The sequence below is a fragment of the Halichoerus grypus genome, chromosome 6, assembly GCF_964656455.1.
Source record: "Halichoerus grypus chromosome 6, mHalGry1.hap1.1, whole genome shotgun sequence".
NCBI lineage: Eukaryota > Metazoa > Chordata > Mammalia > Carnivora > Phocidae > Halichoerus > Halichoerus grypus.
In genome coordinates, this window is record NC_135717.1 from 24,028,873 (window position 1) to 24,051,938 (window position 23,066).

At 47.4% G+C, this 23,066-nt stretch overlaps 1 protein-coding gene and 2 long non-coding RNA genes across 4 annotated transcripts; all 3 read right to left on the reverse strand.

Moving 5' to 3' along the window:
• Positions 1–2,233: 2,233 nt before the first annotated feature.
• Positions 2,234–6,666, reverse strand: LOC144382070 (uncharacterized). Of its 2 annotated transcripts, XR_013448465.1 has the most exons (4): positions 6,655–6,666; positions 4,689–4,851; positions 4,014–4,096; positions 2,234–2,424 (listed from the first exon to the last, which is right to left on the reverse strand). It is a non-coding gene; the product is annotated as an uncharacterized LOC144382070 (long non-coding RNA). The 2 variants fall into 2 exon arrangements; XR_013448464.1 differs by lacking the exon at positions 6,655–6,666 and having other exon boundaries at positions 4,689–5,008.
• A 1,184-nt stretch (positions 6,667–7,850) lies between these two features.
• On the reverse strand, positions 7,851–11,379 carry LOC144382042 (transport and Golgi organization protein 1 homolog). The gene is made up of 6 exons (XM_078074027.1): positions 11,321–11,379; positions 11,013–11,151; positions 8,922–9,023; positions 8,194–8,254; positions 8,050–8,085; positions 7,851–7,970 (listed from the first exon to the last, which is right to left on the reverse strand). Exons 2-6 carry the CDS (start codon positions 11,135–11,137, stop codon positions 7,851–7,853), a joined length of 444 nt encoding a protein of 147 aa, XP_077930153.1. The 5' UTR covers positions 11,138–11,151; positions 11,321–11,379.
• Positions 11,380–12,517: 1,138 nt separating this feature from the next.
• Positions 12,518–22,200, reverse strand: LOC144382254 (uncharacterized). The gene is made up of 4 exons (XR_013448838.1): positions 21,284–22,200; positions 18,048–18,179; positions 14,581–14,602; positions 12,518–12,840 (listed from the first exon to the last, which is right to left on the reverse strand). It is a non-coding gene; the product is annotated as an uncharacterized LOC144382254 (long non-coding RNA).
• Positions 22,201–23,066: the final 866 nt, after the last annotated feature.

The following is a 23,066-nucleotide window of genomic DNA, read 5'->3' on the forward strand; positions in this document are numbered from 1 at the left end:
GGTATATCTGAGGCCTTGAATGAACACCTGAGTGTGTGGCTGCTTCCGTGAGTCTGTATGTAATAGAAAATAATTGTCTTCACATCTCAGATATAAATCTCTGCATGGACATGTTCTCAGAATGATCTTTTACTTCATTCTCGGCTAGGACCTAAAATTTAATAGAAAAAAAAAGGGGGTCTTTGCCTTATTTTTGAAATGAGGATGCCAATCTCTGGGCTGAGGTGTTATACTCTCAGTGTAATGTTGTGGACTTAAATGAACATCTTTTGATGATCATCTGATGGAGCTATTTTCATGTAAACAGTGAGAAGGGGGAGTGGCCAACAGCCCAGATATTTTGCATATTCTTTCTCTTTTTTTGAGACAGAGAGACAGAGACCAAAAAAGGGCAAATTTGTGCTGGAAAGGCGGTGGGGGGTGGGGAGTGGGGAGGAGAGAAATTCCTAGATAGGCTCCACACTCAACGCCGAGCCTGACTTGGGGCTCGATCACAGAACCCTGAGATCATGACCTGAGCAGAAATCAAGAGTCCGATGCTTAATCGACTGAGCCACCCAGGGGCCCCTGCAGATTCTTTATGTACTTCAACTCCTATTCTTCTAATGACCTCAGAATCCGACAGGCTCCCCTTTCACAGATAACAAAGCTGAGGCTCTGAGTAGGCCCCACGGAGAGCTGGCATTCGGGCAGGAACACAGGTAAATCCGCAGGATACTGTGACCAAAGTTCAGGGAGATGCAAAGTGCAGGCAGAGCGGTGACTCAGAGGCAGAGGCGTAGTGACAGGGATCCAGCGAGGGTGGCTCCTGGTCAATCCTGAATTCCCCACCAAGAGTCTGACTCGGGCTGAAGGCCAAGGCAGCCACTCTGCTGATCTTGGTCCCGTCTTCACTTTTTCTCACTGGGGCCCACAAACTCAGGCAGACAAGAATCCCCAAAGGAACCAAGTTCAATTTCCCAAGTCTCCACCACATTCTTTCACCCAGTTCAGAACCTTCAGAAATTCAGAGGAAACAATCCTTATAGATTAGGAACGAACAGCTTTATGGCAACAATGACGTTCTGATACAAATAACTGCATTATCCACGCCGTGTGACGGACACAGGCAGCAACCCGGTGTGGATCTCACGGTGTCCTCACACTCACTGCTCAAGCTGCTGGCCTGCAGGAACAGCCTCTGCTCTACCCGAGAGAGGCCCATCCACTCCCCTGAGCACCTCCATCCTTCTCATCCACAGCCTCCTGTTTCTAGTGACTCATGGCTCCCTCTCTTGTCCTTCAGATGCATCGCTGGTGCTTCCCTTATACGGAACACAACATCTATGTCGTTTAATGAATGTGTCCCTCGCTGCTCTCAGACACCTGAAATTCCCTCCTCATCCCTCCCAGAGCACAGAATATGGTCTCTGTACAGTGTGCATGCGCATACCTGCTGTGCCCAGCTTTTGGAGAAGAGCGGCTCTCCTTCACCACAAAGGGCCCTGCCGACCACCTCAGTGTGAGTGAAAGACAAAGTCCATCAAAGGCGTCTCCTGAGCAACCTGAAGAAAGTGATCCTGTCCTTAGCAACATTCACTCTCCCATAACATGAGAGGCCTGCATGCAGGACTGCTCTTCCTTATGGAGGATGCCCCAGCGTCTGCATCTGACCCACGTCAGAGAAAAGACGGAAGACCATCCCACTGGAAGTGACTGAGCAACATTCCAACAAACCGTCTACACCTGCCTCCAGCATCTGCCACTGTTTCTCATTCTCACCTCCCTTACCGGACAAGAGGGTTTCCCACAAGTATCCACTGACTGCCGAGGACAAGGGACAGACCCCTACCCTGATGATTAATCAAGGCACCATAGCCCTGCTTCAGGTGTTTCTATAACTAAGGAAATGAGAGCTCAAACTCAACACGCTGAAAACAAAGTGAGAGGTGTGTTTCATCCCACCCAGAACAACAACTGTGGACTCTGGACGTGCCCAACGGTAAGAAATATATGTCTGCCATTGTGCGATAGAGACGCTTCCTTCCCAACGACGGCACCTCCCCGCCCACCCCCCCCCCCCCCCCCCGCTCAGTGTGTGCAAATAGCCAAGCACAACACCTGTATGTCCTGAGAAACCTCAGGATGTTACAGCGCCCCCTGGCGGTTTTCCCCTCGCAATGTCAAGGCCTCAGCACAAACTCAGCCTTTGCCCCACCAACTCAATAAGAAAGAAGACAATACACATTGTAAGTCAATTCATACGATTCATATCATCCCACCCTGTGCTGTAGGTTCGGGTGCAGGGTAAGGACGCAGAGACCACTGGGTGGGTGGAGGGAGATGTGCCCCAGGACCCCAGGATGGTGATGAAGGGGGATCCGTGGGGTACGGTGGACCCAGTGGGCCGGGTACAGGAGCGGGTCCTCTTGCATCCACAGGGTTCTGCAGAACAGAAACCAAAGGAATGTTGCTATGACAGACAGAAGCAGAACCCCCACCAACCTGAAACCCAAAGAAGCAGGGGTCAGCACCTGGCCCTCTCTTCACCCTGAGCTTCCAGGGAGCAGAGCACCAGTGCCACTAAACCCTAGTCCCCCTCTTGGTGCCACCACACACTCAAGGACCAGGGAAGGAAAGAACGTAGTGTCCCCACACATCACCATCCATGTCTGAGAAGGTGGGACGTCAAGTCGTCTTCTCCTACCAGGTGACCAGAGGCCACAAGAAACGGCCCATAAGCAGCATATGCCAGACAGGCACGCATCTGCGTCCAGGCCCACTCTGATCCCCTCGTCCAGTGTGGCCCCAGAGGCTTGCCATGTGACTCAGTGAGAACAAAAACACGCTGAGAAGTCCGGAGAAGCCCAGTGTCCACACGTGGAATCACAGCCCCTCGTGGGTCCAACTGCTTCCCACCCGCACCCGCCTGACCCTGCTCCGCTTCCCTCCCTGACAAAGGGGTCTTCTTCTACTCTCCCAAGTGCTGTCCATGGCCACAGACACCGCTCAGGAGACAGGAGTTTCTGGAGTCCTGCAGCGGACCGGGAAAAGTGCTGAGAAGAACACGATCCCGAGGAGTTCGTGAGACCCAGCTCTGTGGATCTGCGTCACCGGCATTCCGATGCTCCTCAGCTCAGGCACAGAGCAAATGCGTAGTCGTAGTCCTTGGTGCCGAGAACCACTGAGGGGCCGATTCTGCATCCCCGGATGCAAACCAATGTGTCTGGAGAGCAGGCGTCACCCTCCCAGGATGGATCAGGAGAGACGCTATCAGTTGGCACAGCCACCAAAGCGCATCAGAACCCGCTCACGGGAGCACGACTGAAACGTGTGTGAGCCGTGGGCCCTGCAGGGAGTCACCGGGATTCCCTCTTCACGGCTGTGCTCCGGGGGGCCTTTTCTACCACACACCTGGCCCCTGGCAGAGTTCACCTTCATCTCACCCAGGGTGCAACTGGAGGGATTCCGGGTCGCGTCTTCACCCACACAGATGGAACGCACGTGAGGTCGCAGCTCACCTTCTCCACCAACACTCACAGCTGCCCAAAGCACGTGGCACAAAGTGTGAGGCAGGGCATGGCTTTCCCGTTTCCAGCTGTGAGGATTACGCAGACATTCTCCCAGCTTAGTCTCCTGACCCGAAAACCAACACCACTACCGCTCTCGCGGGAAAGCAAACTGCAAGGAGTCAGCGGGACTGGCCGACTTCAGTGTGGAGTGACATATTGCTCTCCTCCGGAGTTTACACACACACACACACATGCACACACACACACACACACACACAAGGGCAGGGTCCTGCTCTCCTTCATTTCTAAGCACCTGGAGCTTCAGGACGCCCCGCGGAAGGTGATGATTTGGAAACAGAGAAGTCTGTAGGCTCCGAATGAAGACTTGGCATATTGAAAGGTCAATGACACCACACACAGATCCCAGGACATACCCAATAGACACAGGTCAGGACAGGGTGCTGCCCAGACAGGAACAGGATTCCAGAAATGGTTACAATTGAGGAAAGACACAGTATTTACCTGGTCCTTCTGTGGGACCTTCTTGGGCGGGGTGCCGCTGTTGTCCCCTTGTGTGCCACAGGTTTCTGAATACGGCCGAAGCCCTACAAGGGACGGAGGTGGATTCAGACTGGCCTTGACCATGCAGGATGGAAGCCAACCCTCTACACCTGCCCCACCCTGTTCCACTCTCTCCCACTCCCACATCCCTTCCAGATTCAGAGCGTTTCTCACAGGTCTCCTCTCACCCCTGTGGACAAAGGAGACACAAGTCCCCCACACCTGAGGATGTGATCAGTCCACCCAGTGACAGATGTTTTCAGAGCTAATGAATAACACTGGACAACTGGGGCCTCCACAAGTCACAGTGACTTGAGGTTGTGCTTCATCCATCCCAGGGCCCAAAACATTGTGTCTGGGCAGTGCCCATGGGCAAAGCTTTTATGTCTGTCTTTTGCAAACTGTCACTTTTCTTCTCGATGGCGGACACCTGCTGCCCATTTCTGTAGGGTGAAACAAGACAGTCCATGAAATGGATGTCCAGAGAAAGGTGAGGAATGCTACTATGTCCTCACTCAGGTCGATCCTTGCATTGCAAAGCCTTCTGGTACCTCCTCTACATCTTCCCCACCAACTGAAGTACTTAAACTATGAATAGGCTTTACGATTCAGGTCATCCAATTCAGATCATCTTACCATGTGTAGCAGGAACGAGCTGTGCTTGAGGCCCCCATGTCCACCCATGTGGAGGAGGTGCAGGTGGCCCATAGCCAGTGAAGCCTGGTAAACCCTGCCCCATGTGGTAGGGCATATGGGGGGGCCTTGGGGCATGAGGAAACCCTCTCACATCTGTACCGACCTGCAGAACAGAGGAGAAAATATTTGGGCAAGACACACAAAAGTTGCAACACCAAGAGCTGAAACCCAAGAGAGCTCTCAGCATCCTGCTCCTTCTCCAATACCATGTTCCAGGAGAGCCACATCGTGCTAGAAAACTTTATCCCTCCCAATAGCTGCCTTCTATAATAAGGGGGGTGGGGTGAGGAAGGAGAATGGATGTTACAGGAATAACCTACTGTCACCAAACATCACTACCCATGTCTGCCAACGTTCACTACCAAGAAGTAGTGTCTTAAAGGGTGAAAAGGGATCACTGGAAACGAGTAAAGCAGCCCACACTCCAGACACGGAGGCATTGACATCGTGGACAACACTTCATCGTTCCTCTTCAACCACCGCAGAAGATTTGGGTTTGTTAAGAATAGACAGAATGTGGGGCGCCTGGGTGGCTCAGTTGGTTAAGCGTCTGCCTTCGGCTCAGGTCATGGTCCCAGGGTCCTGGGATCGAGCCCCGCATCGGGCTCCCTGCTCAGCGGGCAGCCTGCTTCTCCCTCTCCCACTCCCCCTGCTTGTGTTCCCTCCTCGCTCTGTCTCTCTCTGTCAAATTAATATTTAAAAAAAAAAAAAGAATAGGCAGAATGTGGTGAAACTGAATGCCCTTTCTCCACAAGGAATCTGAGCCACTCGAGGTGAATCCCTTGCCCGCAAAGCCCCTGACTGTCCCCACCTGCCTCACTTCCTGACAAAGCGGTCTTCTACTCTCTGCAGTTTCTGTCCAGGCCACAAAGACCCTTGAGGAATTAGGGGCCTGTGGTCTGATAGTGGACCTGGAAAAGGGTTTTCCCAGAGGAACATGGTACCAATGGCCCTTATTTACGTGCAGCGGCTGTGTTTATCTTAAAACACAGTCTTCGGAATTTTCCGCACACTGAGTTCCAGAGCAATTTTGTCCAGTGGGAAATTAAGATGGGAAGGCTAAATAACAGAATTCACAAAAATGTTTATGTTTTCTCATGGACAACTCCAGAACGTGTGATGAGAGAAGAAACCAGCTCTCACAGTGACATAAGACCAAAAAGACCTGCTCCTAGAAGCCCAACTGAAGGGCTTGTGAGGCCCGGGTCATGCAGCTAATCACCGACATCCCCCCTTCAGATCGTGTGTGCCAGTACACCCAACAGCTTTGGAAATTCACAACAGTCGTCGAAAGGGTACAAGTAGAGGGATTCTGTACAGCATTTTTACCAGCAGAAGTCAAACAGGGATGACTTACGAAACTTGCCCTATCTAAGAACATGCCAAACTGCAAAACAGGCAATATAAAATGGAGAGAGAGTTTCCCCTAGTTTCCAGTTGTGAGGATTACCACAGACCTTGTCCCAGGTAAATCATCTAACCCCAACATGAACACTACACCAATCGCACCTGATCGTAACCTACTGACTGGCAGTCAGGCCGGCCAGAGACTTCACTGTGGAGTGACGTGTCATCCTCCTCGAGCTAAGTCCCCGCCCGGGCACTGTGGGTGGGCAGGGGTCGACTCACACACACACTCACACACACACACACACACACACACACACACACAGTGAGCGCCCTGCCATCCTTCACCTCTAAGCACCTGTGGCTTCAGGAGGTGCCACCGAAGGTGAGGATCTGTAATGGAGAAGCCTGTCAGCCCCTGGGTGAACTGCTTGTATTTTGAAAGGTGAACGACACCACAGACAAACCCTAACCCACCCAACAGACACAAGGCCAGGACAGGGTGCTGCTCAGAAAGGGAGAAGTTTCCGGAACACCTGGTAGAGGCCACGGTAGTTACCTTGCTCATCCCTCGGTCTCTAGGAGGCTCGGTGCCCCTGTTCCCCATGGGAGACGCACCAGTTTCAGCATCAGACCAAAGCCCTAGAACAGATGGAGGTGGATTCAGACCAGCACCGACTGTGCAGAATTCAAACCCACCCTCCAAACCCGCCCCTAACACGTTCCCCTCTGTCCCACTCTTGGGTCCCTTCTCAGACACACAGCATTTCTCAAATGTCTCTGCTGACCCCTGAGGACAAGGGGGAGACCTCTGCCTCTCCCCCTCGAGGATGGGACCACCATCGCCCAGCTTGCTTCAGGTGTTTTCATAGCTAAGGGAACGGCAGTAGACTGCTCTGGGCTCAACCAGCTAAAAATGGAGAAACCCTCAACATGAACGGCATGCATTCTTTTCTCAGGCCGCCAGTTGACGGTTCAATCCTTCAGTCTATAGATGAGGCCTAGCATGTGTGACTGGCTATTACGTAAATATTTAAGAGAAGAATTGGAGTAGACTAATCGTACAGTCAGGAGCAAAGTAAAAATAGGCAGATTGAGAAGTAAAGCTGTGGCTTTATACCGATAACATTAGAGGAGTAAAATGCATGACTTTCACGGATTAATAGATTACTGTCGATGACAAATAAAACAAAAATCAAGGAACCTCCATAAAGAGTAAATAAATGCCATTTTTCTCAATTTTTGTTTTTTTCCAAAAAGTCTTCACCGTTGCGTCAAAGTGGGAAGGGAGCTCGGGCTCACAACTCCTCCAGGCTCAGCTCTGCAGTAGGTGGGTGGTAGAGGGGGTGGGGGAGGGTCTGCAGTCAGGGGAGGGGCATGAGCTCCACCTGTCACAGGGACAGGTGCCCTGCTGCCGGTGGGCACCTGAGGAAAGCACCCTCCTGTCACCCCTTCAGACGACCTGCTGTCCTTAGGTAGTGCTCGTGATTCTCTCCAGGACACACAGTGATCACCCACAGGAACGGGAAGGACATCGTGTGCTTTCCTAGCAGAGATCAGGCTGCTGCATTTCACAGCACGCTCCCTACCTCTCCGCACACGGTTCTGTGTCTCAGGTCTTCCCGGCATCGGTTCCTGCCTCATGGATCCCTCAGGCAGCGTCCCTCTCCTCATCATGGGCAATCTTGAATACAGAAAAAGAATGGACGTCTACAAGAATTACAACACCATGTCCTCTACTAGACACTAAACAGCTTAGCCTTGACCCCTCAAGACACCCAGAAAAGGGCACGTCAAACTCGCACACCTGTGTCTCACGTAGGCGTTCTCCCTGCTCTGCTGCACTATCTTCCTCTCCCAAACCCGAGCCTTAGTCTGGGGGAGAAAAACACATCCACCTTCAGCTATGCCGGACTGTGCCCCAAACGAAGAGGAGGAAAAAGAAAACACTTACCCAGTTATCTAGAGCACTTCTCTCATGAGCTGCGATCTGAAAAAGTCAACACACCAAGAGCCCATGTTCAGGGATCTAAGGGCCACTTCCATCACCTGCAGGAGGCGCGAAGGGGCCAGGATGTTGGGGCACAACTCAGGTTACCTTGTGTTTGAAGGTGAGCTCTGCCTCCCGCAGCTGATCTTGCAACGCTCCGACTTCTCGCCTGTGAGTTATAATTGCTTTCGTCAGATAACACCCAATATTGGCTGTGATTTTAAATCATCTGCCCACGTGGCCATTCTCCTCTTATCTGTCCCCTCATACAATTGATCCTGACACAGGAAACACTTTTCACATGGTTATAATGCACAGTAGGATCAAAGCTATTGCTACCTCTTTTCCGTAATCGTTTTTCTTCCCCTGCAGGGTTCAGAGTTGACATAATTTCCTTACCCATTTTCAATCTTTCCCTAATTTATCACATGACAAGTGTGCCATCAAGTGTACTGGGAAACTTCTATCCTCGCCATGGTTCCCAGGGTTGCAAAGACCAGCGCCATCAGATGGCACTACCGGCTTTATGGGTAGGATTCATCCTACGACAAACTGCTTTCCTCAAGATTAGGACAACTGACACCACCCCCAGGGACGATGGCGTGGAAGAAGTTTCCACAGAATCAGGCCAGCGCTGGGGATCAGGACATGTTTAGTAATGAAATGGTTTTGTTCTTTCTAGAGCTTCACTTTTTGTGTCTGGTAATTCTCTCTGGATATGCCTCTGAATTTTTGTTTCTATTACATGGGAATTGAGTCTAAACAATGAAGAAAAGTGAAAAATACGAAGTGAACAGGGATGTCAGGAGCCGCTAATATTTAGTGTCTGAACTCACTTGTACTTGTCCGTTTCTTCTTTGATTCCTTTCAGATTTTCCACGGCAGCTGACAGCTGACTCTCTGTTGCCTCCAGGTCACGGCGGGTCTTTGCGACCTTCCTAAGACAGGAAAGGTATAGACATGGTCCAGTAGCCAAGGTCCAGAAGTTCTACCGTCATTCCTCCCAGCACACTGGATGGCCTAGATTCCAGTGTCCCTCATAAATGCACAGACTGACAACACAAGGAGGGAAATGAACTGAAGGTCCCATTTAGGGTTCAAGAAAAATCAAACTCCGGATGCTGCCAAGTCGTTGCAATCGGAGCTGTCTTTACACTTCTCTACTTCATTATCAAGTCCTCAAGTAACATTGCAGTTTGTGTCCTCTCAGAGTTGGTCTTTTGTCGGAGACGGTGAAGGCTCCTTTCAGTTCAAAGTGAAAAACCAAGCCTGACCAACTATAGGATGAGGCGGGGGACCATCGTTAGTCGTACACCTCCACGGGGAGCCCTGATCCTCAGACCAAGGCTGTGCCTGACACAATGAACCCGAAAGGAAGCCTTCCAGAATATGGCTTCATCAGCATGGCAACTCACTCCCAGACATCTCTGGGTCACCAACTACAACCCCCGCCTCCTCCTTTGAAGAGGCCAATCTTAGTGCCGGCAATATGTCCTCAAGTGTAAAAGGCTGTGAACTGTCACATAGTCAGTGTGTTCTCTCCACGCAACAGATTTCAGATGGAAAACTATCAACTGCATGGAGGCAACCGACTTGAACAAGACTGAGTTCACTGATAGTGAAGGCAGCAACGTGCGATGCTTAGAAAGGCTGGTTTGCTGTGTTGCCCTCAGACTCTTTTGTTCATGGTGTTGATTGAAAGGGTTTCAACAGGACACCTGATTTACTCAAGATCACATGCAAAAAGACTCTTAGAAACGGAGTCAAAAGCTCCAGACAGAGAAAGACACATGCATTTGCTTCTGGTCTCTCAGGCAATCCTTCAGCAAATGCTTTCTGGAGCGGCTGTAATGGAGTGGCTCAGTTGTAAAGTGTAGAAGACAGAAAGGTGGTCAGGACACTGTACCCACCCCCAAAAGAAATTTCCAATGAACAGAACCAGGATGCCAATGACACAGAGCAGCCCCCACCCCCGCTGTGGGAAGGAATAACACAAAGCTGAGTGTCCAGGGAAGACAGGGAACAGTTTTGCTTTTCAACGTGAATGAGGGACTCGAAGGTCCTGATCTCCTCCTGAGAAAATCAAGGAAACACTGGACAAAAGAGCAAACTCGTGAGCGAATGCACCCAATTTCTAAAGAGTACATGAAGAAACACGAGAACCAGATGGAGAAGAAGGAAGCCTAGGAGAAGGCCAGCCTGGCAGTGGGAGCCAATCTCCCCAGGACACATCAATACATTCTGGAACAGGCAAGTGAACTGGAAAGAAGCTGAACAACTTTATGGGCATGGGCTTAGAAGGAAACGAGTCAAGTTCAGGGTCAGCCAGCAAAGGTGAGCCCTAGTGAACCCGCAGGCTTTGGCGGGGACCCAGGAGAGTTCCACCTAAAAAAATCAGCTGGATGGGAAATACCCTGGCCTTCTTAGGGACTGGGCTACAGTGAGTGATGTCAGTCGTACACTGGATGAAGGGATCCAGGACTGCTGGAGCCCCAACCCACTTTCCACAAAGAAACTCCCAGTGTCTCTGCAGCAGGACAATTCCATTTTTCTATCCACATTATTGACCCAAGTCTCGTACTGAACCAAAAGTGACTGAATTCAGGGCTAATAAGAACATGGGATGACACGGAAACCAAAAGGACAATGCAGACAGACCCAGAGGGGATCCAGGTATCAACGTTTTTAATGATGGTACCTTCCCTCTTCTACTCCAAGGAGTCACACAACAAGCGTGACAAGCAGTTAGAACACAAAGGGAAATGCAGGTCACACACATCAAGGCAGGAAGGGCAGGCACAATCCTACAGAATGCATTTGGCAAAAACACTCTAGAGCCAATTCTAAAAGAAATACAATTATCTAGACTGGCCGTCACAGAAATTCATACAATAGTATCTGTGGCAATTCACACAAGAATAGCTTACTCTTCGGCAGCCACTCGTCTCTGTTTAGAGAAATCCACCACGATACCCACTTTCCTCCTCAGGAGTTTCAATTCGGCTTCTTGAGTGGTTTTCAAAGAACTCAGGGCATTGCAATGGTCTTCCATCCATCGTTGATATTCTGGAAAGGATGAGTTTTCTTTTGTGTGTGTATGTGCACATGACCTGAGAACTTCGGTTTGATAGGGAAAGGAGAAGGGCAAGACCTTGAAGGCAGGAAGGCATTCTTTCCCTTCCCAATGCAAACTCATTGCCACCATATGGGGATTTCTTCCCCCAAAATAACATACCCTGCAGTTCTCGTTTTTTGGCCCTAAAGGCTCTCTGCTCTCCATCCTCGGATGCACCCTGGGCCTTTAAGACAGATATGAGAAAAGACATTCAGGAAATCATGATCACACAACAACGTGAGGGCGCCTAACAGGACAGGATCATGCAGTGCAACAAAGAAAGCCCTTAAGGCATAATAGAAGAAGGAGAAAGTAAGCAAAGTGGAAAAGAGTTCAAGTCAAAGAACTCACAAATGACTTTCTTAGTGGCTTTCATTCATATATATATCCACATACATACATATATACACGTCTTCCCCTATTCACATTGAAAATGCTCCGTTTGGCATTAAGAGAGGAAGGGACTGTACAGTCGGGCCAGCCATCGCCCTTCATCGCTCAAGTATCTTGTGGGGATCTGCTACATATCTTGGAGGGCAGGGCTGAATGATGTGATCATTACCTCGCTGTGAAATCAACCATACTTCCTAGTCCTTATAAGAGCAAACCTCATCATGGTGGTTCTAAGTGAAATCCCAGCTCACTGCTCCGTAGGAGTTTCAGTTCCCAGATGCCCACTCTCTACTGTGCTAAACAGCAAGCGAGGATGCTGCACTCACCTCACCCAGTGAACCAAAAGCCTGCCGGAGCCACATTAAGCTAAAACTCAACAGCCAGCTCTTACCACACCCTGATTCTTGACCTTCTTCTCTCTCTCAATTTGCAAGTGAGCCCGTGCCCGACGAAGGGTGTCATTTAAATTTTCATTAACTTCCTCAACCTTTTTGATGTTCTCCTTCAACAAAACATTTTGAATGAGTAATAATAATCCATTCCTTGGGGCACCTGGGTGGCATCCGGGTGGCACAGTCGGTGGAGTGTCTGACTCCTGCTTTCGTTTTGGCTCAAGGCCTGATCTCAGGGTTATGGGATTGACCCCTGCATCAGGATACACACTCAGCATGGAGTCAGCTTGGGATTCTCTCTCTCCTTCTGTCCCCTACCACTCACTCTTTCTCTCTCTCTCAAATCAGTCAATCAAGCAATGTTTAAAATAATAATAATCATCATGATAATGATGATAATTCATTACTTTGATTTCTGTTGGTAGGACACAATTCAGGCAAAGAAGGGATTCTTACCTTCCATTGAAGCACTTCCTCAGAGAGAAACTTATGTTCACTCTTGGTTTCTGCAAGGTGTTTCTGGCCTTCCTGGATCTATAAAACATATGAAGAAGGAAACAGAATTCCAAAATAGCATCGTGTTACACAAACCTATCTACTCATGTGTGACTCCTTTCAAAATAGAGAGGCAGTGCTCTACATTTGTGAAACTTCTCTTGAATCAGGACCATTTCTGGATCACATGAAATAGGTCAATAGGATGAACTACAAGAGGTGGAAGTAACCAAAATGAAATCACAAAAAGTATTTGAAAAGGCACTGATACCTTCAGCTCCCAAAGGGATATTTCCTGAGCAAGCTCCCTGTTTTCTGTTCTAAGTCGATGGATCTTCTCCTTTATTTGTTGTAAGGTTACTAAAAGGAGAAAAAAGAATCTCAAAGATAACTAGCAAAACCAGTGACATTGAATAATCCCAGTGTATGAGCACCAGAGACACATTCTCTGACACTTGGGTGTAACTAACTTGTTAGCATTCCCATTGTGCCCTAAGGAAGCAAGTTTTAGCAGCATTGGAAACCTAAGACAACCTATTTTGGGGAGATTCCTACTGAAATTTTTTTCAAAAATAGAGAAACGCCCTCAAATGTCTTCTAAGTTTACTCCCATCCGGAAGCACCAATCTTGGAAAATGCAATCACTGCAAATGCTGTTGTCATCCCCAGATACCTAACAGAAAAACCAAGCATCCTGTCAACTAACATTTCTCTCCTCCAATGATTAAGGTACAAAAATAAGTCCCTGCAAACAACCCAAAATGAACAAAACCATCCTTTGCTCCTGCTCAGCGCCATGTCCTTTTCCAGATCCTCCTTGGAATTCCACACAAGGAAAGCTCAAAGTGGCAATTGAGTGACACCTCCAAGGCCTTCAGTGACTTTCTGCTGCTCACAGATTGCCTGTCATGAACCCTAGGCAGGGGCTCTGGAGGACAAGATCTTTGGAATCAAACACACTCGGGTACAAACTCCACATTACAGTCTCTGGAGGGCCTGGATAACTCACACTCCCTGGGACACAAGCTTTTCTCATCCCAACATGAGAAGGTTACCCTCTACCCTGACAGGAAAACAACACTCATGAAGCACCCTATCACTGATGGATAACACATCGAAGGTCGAGAACACAGACTCCTCTAACTGGCACTTAATTCTCTCATCTCGGGGTACTTGCGTGGCTCAGTCAGTTAAGTGTCTGCCTTCAGCTTGGGTCATGATCCCACATCGGATCATGATTCCACCCTGGGTCCTGGGATCCCACATCTGGGTCTGGGCTCAGTGGGGTGCATGCTTCTCCCCCTCCCTCTGCCAGCCACTCGGTCTGCTTGTGCCCTCTCTGTCAAGTGAATAAACAGAATCTTCTAAAAAATCATAATTCTCTCATCTTACCTCAAAGTGCAAACTTCTCTTCTATTGGCCCAATGTGAGCGCTCTCGTGCCCTGAGATCTCTCTTCTCACCACCCCCACTGCTGCACTCACAGGGACGAACACCAGCATTCGAGGGTTTGCTATGTGCCAGGCAGCCACCCTGGCCGTCAACAGACAGCACCACGGAATCACCACAATCCATGAGGCCCGACACAGTACATCACCCCCACTGGCACCCGTTCCTTTCCACTCATTCTCCCCTGGCAGGAAAGGCTCCCTCCACTTCAGACTCAAAACCACGCTTTAAACCTCTCTTGTGACACACGCTCTGTCTGGCAACATGTGGCTCCTTCTCTAAGTGTAGCCTGCTTGTTAGACTCAAAGAGTGTTTTCTCATCTCGACATTTCACCAAGAGCCAGGTCATGGCAAAGTACTCACTCCAGACCTCAGGCTCCTATCATCGCATGCCTCCTAAACATGTCTCTGCAAAATGACTCTTCCTATTCTCCCTACTCCCATGAGGTATACCTCCTCCTGGTCTCCTAAGAGATGGCAACACCCTCCACATTGTCACTTAGACTCCACATGGGAAAGAGAACGATTTTCAGGAGTTAACAAGTCAATTAGACATCAGGAGTCACCATATTTATCCCTAGTCCTATTATACCCACATCAAACACCAGTACCGAGAATTTACGACAATGAAAACTAAAGCCAAAAAACTTACCTTGATATTGTCGAGGCTTTATCTAAGAGAGGAAGAAACAAAATGAAGTTTGATGTCAAAACATATTACTAGTCAAAATCTCTAGTTCAGGTCAATACGGAAACAGTCATCCAATAAAATTACAATAATCATTTTGTTTAGCAGAATGACTTCACAGGATGAAAAAAGAAGACAAAATTGGAATTTCCTGATTAAGTCACCATAGTTCACAATCCATTTCTGATAAAGAGCACAAAGGTATATAACTTAGTTTTGACCCCAAAATCTAGTCACATTCTGTGAAATGAACGTTCAACCTGTTCAATTTTGACAGCGGACCATGCAGACATTTTAAAACACATTCATGAATTCATCATTTCCGTAACTTTAATGCAACCCAATAGCCACACTGAGTTCAGAAACGGATTATTCTAAGATCCTGAAAGAAAGAAAATGGAAGGAAGGGAGGAAGGAATGTAGGAAGGGAGGCTGGCAGGTGAGCAAAGCGCTGACAAAATTATGCCGTTTTCCTTGTCCAGAAAGCTTCTCTGAACTATTACTAAGGGTTGGCTGTTTGCTGAATTCACACACAGTTATGGCACATCAGGTGCTATGAAGTTTCCCAGATTGCTACAGAGGGTCATCAAAAAGAAAGAAAAGCCATCGAAGGAGAAAAAGAGTGGCACGTGGCGAGAGATGAAGCATAAGCAACAAGAGAAATGACAGCGGATGTTTCAAAAGAGGGGAACCAGGCTATCCAGATCGAGTCACCCTGATAAATTATAGCTTAGGAAACTCTAGGCAAGACCCCATTTTGACACCATTAACATATTTCCCCATTCAAAAGTTTTACAGGATGAGGAGAGGCTGAGGCCAGCCCCCAAATCTTGCCAGGATATTGGAATATCAGCACGCTATCAACAAGCCAGTTGTTAGGGGAAAGTCCATCAGTGGAGGGCAAACAGAAAACCATGGTGATTCCTGTAACTTCACATGTTGCTTAGGAATCTCTGAGTTGCTCTGGCCCTTGTCACCCAGCCCCACAGGAAGGGGAAGTGAAGAGACAGATGAGCACAGCAAAGACGTCAAAGTTTTGTTTTCCTTTTTTTAAAAATTTTTTATTGTTATGTTAATCACCATACATGACATCATTCGTTTTTGATGTAGTGACCCATGATTCATTGTGCATAACACCCAGTGCTCCATGCAGAACGTGCCCTCTTTAATACCCATCACCTGGCTAACCCATCCTCCCACCCCTCTCCCCTCTAGAACCCTCAGTTTGTTTTTCAGAGTCCATCGTCTCTCATGGTTCATCTCCCCCTCCGACTACCCCCCCTTCATTCTTCCCCTCCTGCTATCTTCTTCTTCTTTTTTTCTTAACATATATTGCATTATTTGTTTCAGAGCTACAGATCTGTGATTCAACAGTCTTGCACAATTCACAGCGCTCACCGTAGCACATACTTGTTTTCCTTTTGAAGGGAAGGTTTCTCCATTGGCAGGGAGAGGGGGGAGGTTCCATTTAGAAATAACCTCAGAAGTTTTCTGTTCTTCTTAGAAAGGTCTGCCTTCAAGTGAAATTATGTCCCCAGAGCCTAACTGGGCCTTTCCCAAAGACTAAGCAATAGAGGTGAGGGGGAAAGTCTCCACTCCAATGCAATCTCCTCCCTGTCTCACCTGGGAGTAAACTCAGTCTAACCGCACACAGATGAGTAGACAACCTCACCCTAACGTCCTATTTACCTCAGTTCCTTTACCAGAACAGGAGATCTAGCTTTCAACACAACCTCACAAGGCATACTAGAGGTAAAAACCACGCCAGCAAGCACTAGAATCACACTACCTGAGGCATCTAAGGCAGAGACGATGGCATCGGCAGGCTGGGAATTTCAAGTCCCTTCCATACCTGATCTTGGATCTAAGCAAAAAGGGGGCAGTAGGAAGAAGAGATGATGAATGTAAGCAGAGATATGAAACTCTAAGATTTTACCGGGATGCTGGACAACACCATAACAGAAATCAAGAATGCCTTTGATGGCTTCATTAAGAGACTCAACATACCAGAGGAAAGAATCATTGTGCCTAAAGAATTTCCGGCAGAAACTTCCAAAAAGAAAAACAAAGACAAAAATTAAAAAGACAGCACAGAAAATCCAAGACCAGTGGGACAATTACAAATCGTGTAACACACACATAATAGGAAAACAGCAGGAGAATGGACAGAGAGACAGTTGGAGCAATAATGACTGAGGATTTTCCTAAATTAATATAGCCACCAAATCGCAGATCCAGGAAGCTCAAGACAAGGAAAGCAGGATAAATACCAAAAGAAACACACAAACAACTAACACCAACGATGCCTAACCCAGAATGTTCAGTCACAGGTCCTTAAAGACAAAGAAACAATTCTGGAAATCTGGAGCAGGGCTTGGGTGTGGGTGGTGGAAGGGGGAAGGAGAGCAGTAACCCTTACCCAAGAGGAATAAGGATAAGGACTACATCACACTTCAGAAACCTTGCCATCAAGAAGGATGAAATGTTTAAAGTGTTCAAAGAAACATCCAACTAGAAACCTGTGGCCAGTGAAATGATCCTGCAAAACACACTACAGAGGAAGGAAAACCGTCGGGGATAATGATGGGAATGACGTCAACGGTAAAGGTGTCAATTCTCCAAAAGACATAATAATTTCTCATGTGCATGCATTAACAACAGAGTGTCCAAGTACATCAGGCAGAAACTGAAAGAATTGCTGATGGAAACAGACGAATCCCTATTATCGCTGGGGAATTCAGAATCCTCTATCAGTCATTGACAGATCCAACAGATACAGAAATTCCATGAGAACACAGGTGAACTGAAAAGCATCACCGATCAGCTGGATCCATTAACATCTGCAGAATAATCCATTCAACAACCCAAGGAAAGACATTCTTCTCAAGTTCCCATGGAACATTCACTAAGAGAGGCCATATTCGGGGCCATAAGATACATCTGAACAACCAAAGGAAAAGAAATCACAGGAAGTATGTTCTCAGACCACAGACGACTCAAACTAGACATCAAGCACCGAAAGATAGCTAGAGAATGACCCAAAAATGGAGATGAAACAACACACTTCTAAAGAACACATGGGTTGGAGGGCAGGTGGGTGGAGGGATGGATGAAAGAGGTGAAGGGGATTAAGAGTACACTTATTGTGATGAGCACTGAGAAATGTATAGACTTGCTGAATCATGTTGTACACCTGAAACGAATACTACACTGTTGGCCAATTATGCTTGAACTTTAAAAAAAAAAAGAACATATGGATCACAGAAGGCACTGCAACACAAATTTAAATCTATTTCAATCTAGGTGATCATCAAAATTGATGTATTAGAGGGATATTTCTATTACTGAATGGATACAAAAGGTCCAATGACTATAAAATGTTCTGCTTATGTATGAAGAACAGTATATATAAGCTACTTTAGTATACTTACAGCGAGGATGGTTCTCCAGATATAAATGAGAAGGACACAAACTCCCAAGGGGGCAGTGATAATGGGAAGTTTCCATAGAACTCCAACCCCATCAGGGCCAAGAGGGAAACGGCCAGGCACAACATGGACAAGCTGAAATAACACGTGAGACAATGAGGAATCTCAAAGATTTACAATGTCTCTGTCCCAAACCATCAACTTTACAAACCCTCAACCAGCCTCCCCCAGGTAAGCACACCTCTCAAGTGCCTCCCCACGGAGGAGAAGGAGCACAGAGGAATTCCAAAGGAGCAGGGGCAAACTTTTGGGAGTGATGAGTGTGTTTACTATCTTACTGTGCTGATGGGTTTCACTGTGTTTACCTATGTAAATATCAACAAACTCTATTCTTGAAAAAGGTGTTGTGATCATATATACATTATAGAACACTGAAGCTGTAGGAAAAATCTAATAGGCAAATCTGAAGAGATTTGATTTTGCCTACAAACACATTGCAAATAAATTTTCTATAGCTAACAGAACTTAAGAATTTATAAGCCCACATAAAATAGACAAGAGAAGTAAATGTAAACTTACAGTAGGTAAGAAGTCACTGACTTCTATTGTACATCCATGAAGGACCTGGATAAACTCCTCTGGAACCTTTCCAAAAATATGCCCCAAATTTATGGAAGAATGAGAGAAAGCAAGAATAAAAAATGTACTAGAGATATAAATGAGAATGTTCTATGGACAGATGTTTATCGATAAGGACATGAGTGAGAGAGAGACAGGAGGCTTCTATTAGAATAATATGGGATGAGTATTTCAACAAAAATAAATTACAATTATTGCTTAGTTTCTGAAAACAGTGATGTTTTCTTTCAATGCCCACTTTGCTTCAGAATCACAGCCCAAAATGTCAGATTTCAGGGGTACATGAAGATTTTCATGATCAGGTGATCTTGTTTCTTTTGATGATATCTGTGACATTTTAAATTACTTGAACACCTATCTCCAAAAGCCAGTGAAAGGCATTCATGTTCCTATTTCTCAGTATTGTAACTAAATCAGTCAAGACCAACTCTAAAATTTAATTTTTTAAAAGATTTTATTTATTGATGTGAAAGAGAGAGAGAGCATGAGCAGGGGAAGGGGTAGAGGGGGACAGAAAAGAAGACTGCCGGCTGAGCAGGGAGCCCAAGCAGGGCTCAATCCCAGGACCCTGGGATCATGACCCAAGGCTAAGGCAGAAGCTCAACTGACTGAGCCACCCAGGTGACCATGAAATTTCATTTCTAAAAGAATACAAAATTCCTGGATATGGACACCAAAAAAAAGAACACATCTCATTTTACAAAAACTGGACTTCCAAGTATTTTAGGAGACGAGACGCTCACAATGCAATTCATACTCATTCACACCAAGCTTGAATTGCGTGCAAACACAACTCTCTAGAAAGTACCCCTGAAATCTATAACATTTTCATCTTCAGCCCTCACAGCTGAGGTCACAAACATGTGTGCTGGTGGGAAACATACACGGTCTTTGAACAGCCGCTGTCTGAAAGAGAACATTAGCTATCTGCACAATGGTTGATCATGGGGATCAAATGCACAAAAGACAGAGGCCATCTTGTCACAAATGGAAAACACCCCCAGTTGTGGCCACGTGGTACATCTGGCAGCTGTCGGGATGCTGACCAGTAGCTGATTCTTAACTAGATGACATCCAATGGGGCCAATAACACTGGCTTCTAACAGACAATGGCCATGAGCAGGTGGAGGAGGGAAATGCAAGACCAGGTAGTTTATGCAAGAGCTCAGAGATGAGGGAGGGTGAGAAAGTCCAAGTGATCTATGAGATGCAGCCTCGGTAGAGGGGGATATTTCCAATAAAGACTACCAAGAAATTCCCTCCTTTGAAGACTCAAAAGAAACAGAATCGAGTCTCTTTTGACTGGAGGTATTCATGTGGGATGAGTCTGCCTCAACACTAGGGTCCTTCCTGACTACTCCCACTTTGCAGAGCCCTCTCTAAGAATCTGGTGTAGGCCGGATCTAAAGAAGTCTGCTTATTTCTAGGGTGTTCCCTGTCTGTGTCTCTCTCCTGACGGTAAGGGTTTTATTTTTTAAGGAGTGAAATATCACACTAGGAACCAGGTATTTCTTTATATTGGGACAATCCTAAGGACATTCAGGAGCTTTTGACTTTGGGGAAATCAACACTCTGTACATACTGGGCCAAAGAATGGATAACAACTCATTCGCTTCCTGATGACATCAATCCATCAGATTTTCCTGGGACAGACGTCCCAGCAAGATGCGGTCACTTAGTCTCTGCTGGGCTTCTCAGGGCTCCCATGGACCTGGTGGGACACAGAGTCCCTGGGGACAGCCTCCGAGCCCAGAAGGAAAGGGCTGACTCAGAAGTTGTTACAAGTCAACCAACCAGGAAGCACAGAGCACAAAGGACACTTCACTGTTTAACACTTGAGTCCCAACACCAATGCTTAAGATACCACTGTTCCCAGGGCTGCCAAACTTCACAAATATGAACAATGTGCTGATATGAAATCAAAGTATGTAGAAGATGGACCCTAAACATACAAGGCTTGCAGCAGGATCTTCACTGGGCTTCCAGGAGCTAGTCTAATACCCGTAGCTCCTAGACATTAGCATTCCTGACATTTTCAAAGACAAGTTGAATGAGATCTAATGTACATATCATACAAGCCCCCTATTGAAGACAAAGAGCTCAATGGCTTTTCATATCTTCTCAAATCCTTCCTTCTTGACACCATAAGCCTAGTATTTTCAGGTTTCCATCCTGCCAGAGCTGCTCTTTTTGGACCAAGCACACAGACAGGACCCAGAACTTGATGTGGACGCCTGTGGCCCCAGCCCCTTCAGGCTGACCGAGAAACCTGCCCTGCGGTCCTCGGTCTTCAGGAAGAACTGCAGTTCTTCTCAAGTTCCCACCAAGGACCCCATGAAAAAACTATTATTTCACCACCATGTGAAAGAACCCAGGAGGAACGAAGACACCACTAGCAGCTTTGAGTCACCGGGTGGCTCAGTCAGTTAAGTGACGACGTCTTGGTTTGGATCAAGTCATGATCTCATGGTCCTGAGGCTGAGCCCCTCTTCAGGCTCTGGACTCACTGCACAGCTGGCTTGGGATTCTCTCTCTCCCTCCCCCTCTGCCCTTCCCCCCCACACCTGTGAAGATACCAGTGAAGTGCCATGTTTACTCACATTTGGGTTTGGGGAACCGGGACAGCGGAGCAAGAGCACCAGGAACAACAGCCTCTGCACCTTCATGTCTTGGTCCTTCCAAGGGGTGCTGGGGCGTCAGGGAGGAGGTGGAGATGGGGGGTGGAGTGGAGGTAGGGGTGGGTGGGGTAGGGAGGGGTGGGCAGGGGTGGGAAGGGGACAGGGTTTTAAGGAGGGTTGGGAGCAGGGTAGAAGTAAAGGGTGGGATTGGGGAAGGCGTTTGTCAGGAGAAGAAGGGGTCAGCGACGGTGTCAGGGTCAGAGTAAGTACTCGAGGGGAGGTTCAGAAAGGGTAGTAGGTCAGCAGGTTAGGAAATCACTAGGTCAGCAGGAAACAGTAGCAGGTGAAGGGATTGGAGGACGATACACTTTTCTCCAAGCCTTGCCCTGGTTGAACCGTTCCTTAGCAACCCAGAGGCTTTATACTCTCTCTCAGCCAGTCATCTGCCTTTGCCCCTGCTAGATCATAATGGACACCCCGCGTGACCTCATACTTAAAGAGCCCCTTCCCAACTGGCGCCCCACCACGTGCCATCCCAATAACAGGTCCTCTCTGGAACTTTGGCCATCCTTCTTGTTTCTGCTCCCTCCCAACCCGGGTCCCTGTTCCCCTCTTCTGGGCGCTATCTCCTTCCTTCCAGAACTCCCATCCTAGAGCCATTGGCTGAACAACATATAAAGCAAAGGAGGACAGAACTGCAACAACAAGCAAATACACAAGCAGAGTGGGAGGTTTCAACCCTCTCTCAGTGACTCAAAGCACACAGAACATCCATAACATGTAGACCTTGATAGCAAACCATCTGAATCCCACAGCTATCTCCGTATGTCTGTCCACATCCATATACCACTGTGGAGGACACATTAACTTTGGGCATATAGGATACACTTACAAAAATGCACCCGATCTATTTTGGCCATAAGGGACATTTCAGTACGTTTCAGAGGCATGAAATCACACAGAGCATGTTGTGGTAATAGAATGTGCTAGAAATCATGGCTAAAAAGCTCACTAGAATTTCCCATATGTTTAGAAATTGAGAAGTACCTCTATAAATAAAATAGGAGTAAAGAAATCCCAAAGAAAAAGCTACCTTGGAACCGAATGAAATAAGCATGAGAAAATTGTAATCAAGTATGTCTTCTGGGCTGGTATATCCTGGGATATTAGTATGAGAAGACTGTATGGCCTCAAAATCATCCCTAGTTGACGGAGACATTTTAACACCTCAAACAGCGGTAGATCTGTCACTTACCTATGTGACCCTGCTACACACTAGCTTGGGCTTTACGTTATGAACCTCACAGGGGAAACAATCCAAGCTGACTCTCATGGGATCTCTTGGGACCTCCAGGAATGAGAGTATTTTAAGAGAAAACATTCACCAGCTTCTCTCCTGGGGAATCCAAGACAACACCCAGAGAGCTGGCAGCTCCAGGTGTGCTGGGCGGGGAGAGCCAAGCAGGTGGGCAGGGCCAGGGACCCAGGTGACTAGACAAACCCCCTGTGATCATCTCTCTTGGGCCCTGTCCTGAGCCGAACTTCCTAAACTGTTTCTCTCTAGGACTAACACAATGTTTCCCCAACTCATTCAGGCCCAAGGCAGCTGAAAATCAATGCTCTACAAACCACCACTTATTGTGTCAATTTCTTGTCAACAGGAACCATTTTAGCACTGCTAAAATAGGAACGCAGTATCTTGAACATAAATATAAAGAAACCATAAAAAACAAGCAAACAAAAACAAAACAAGGAGAGCAAAACA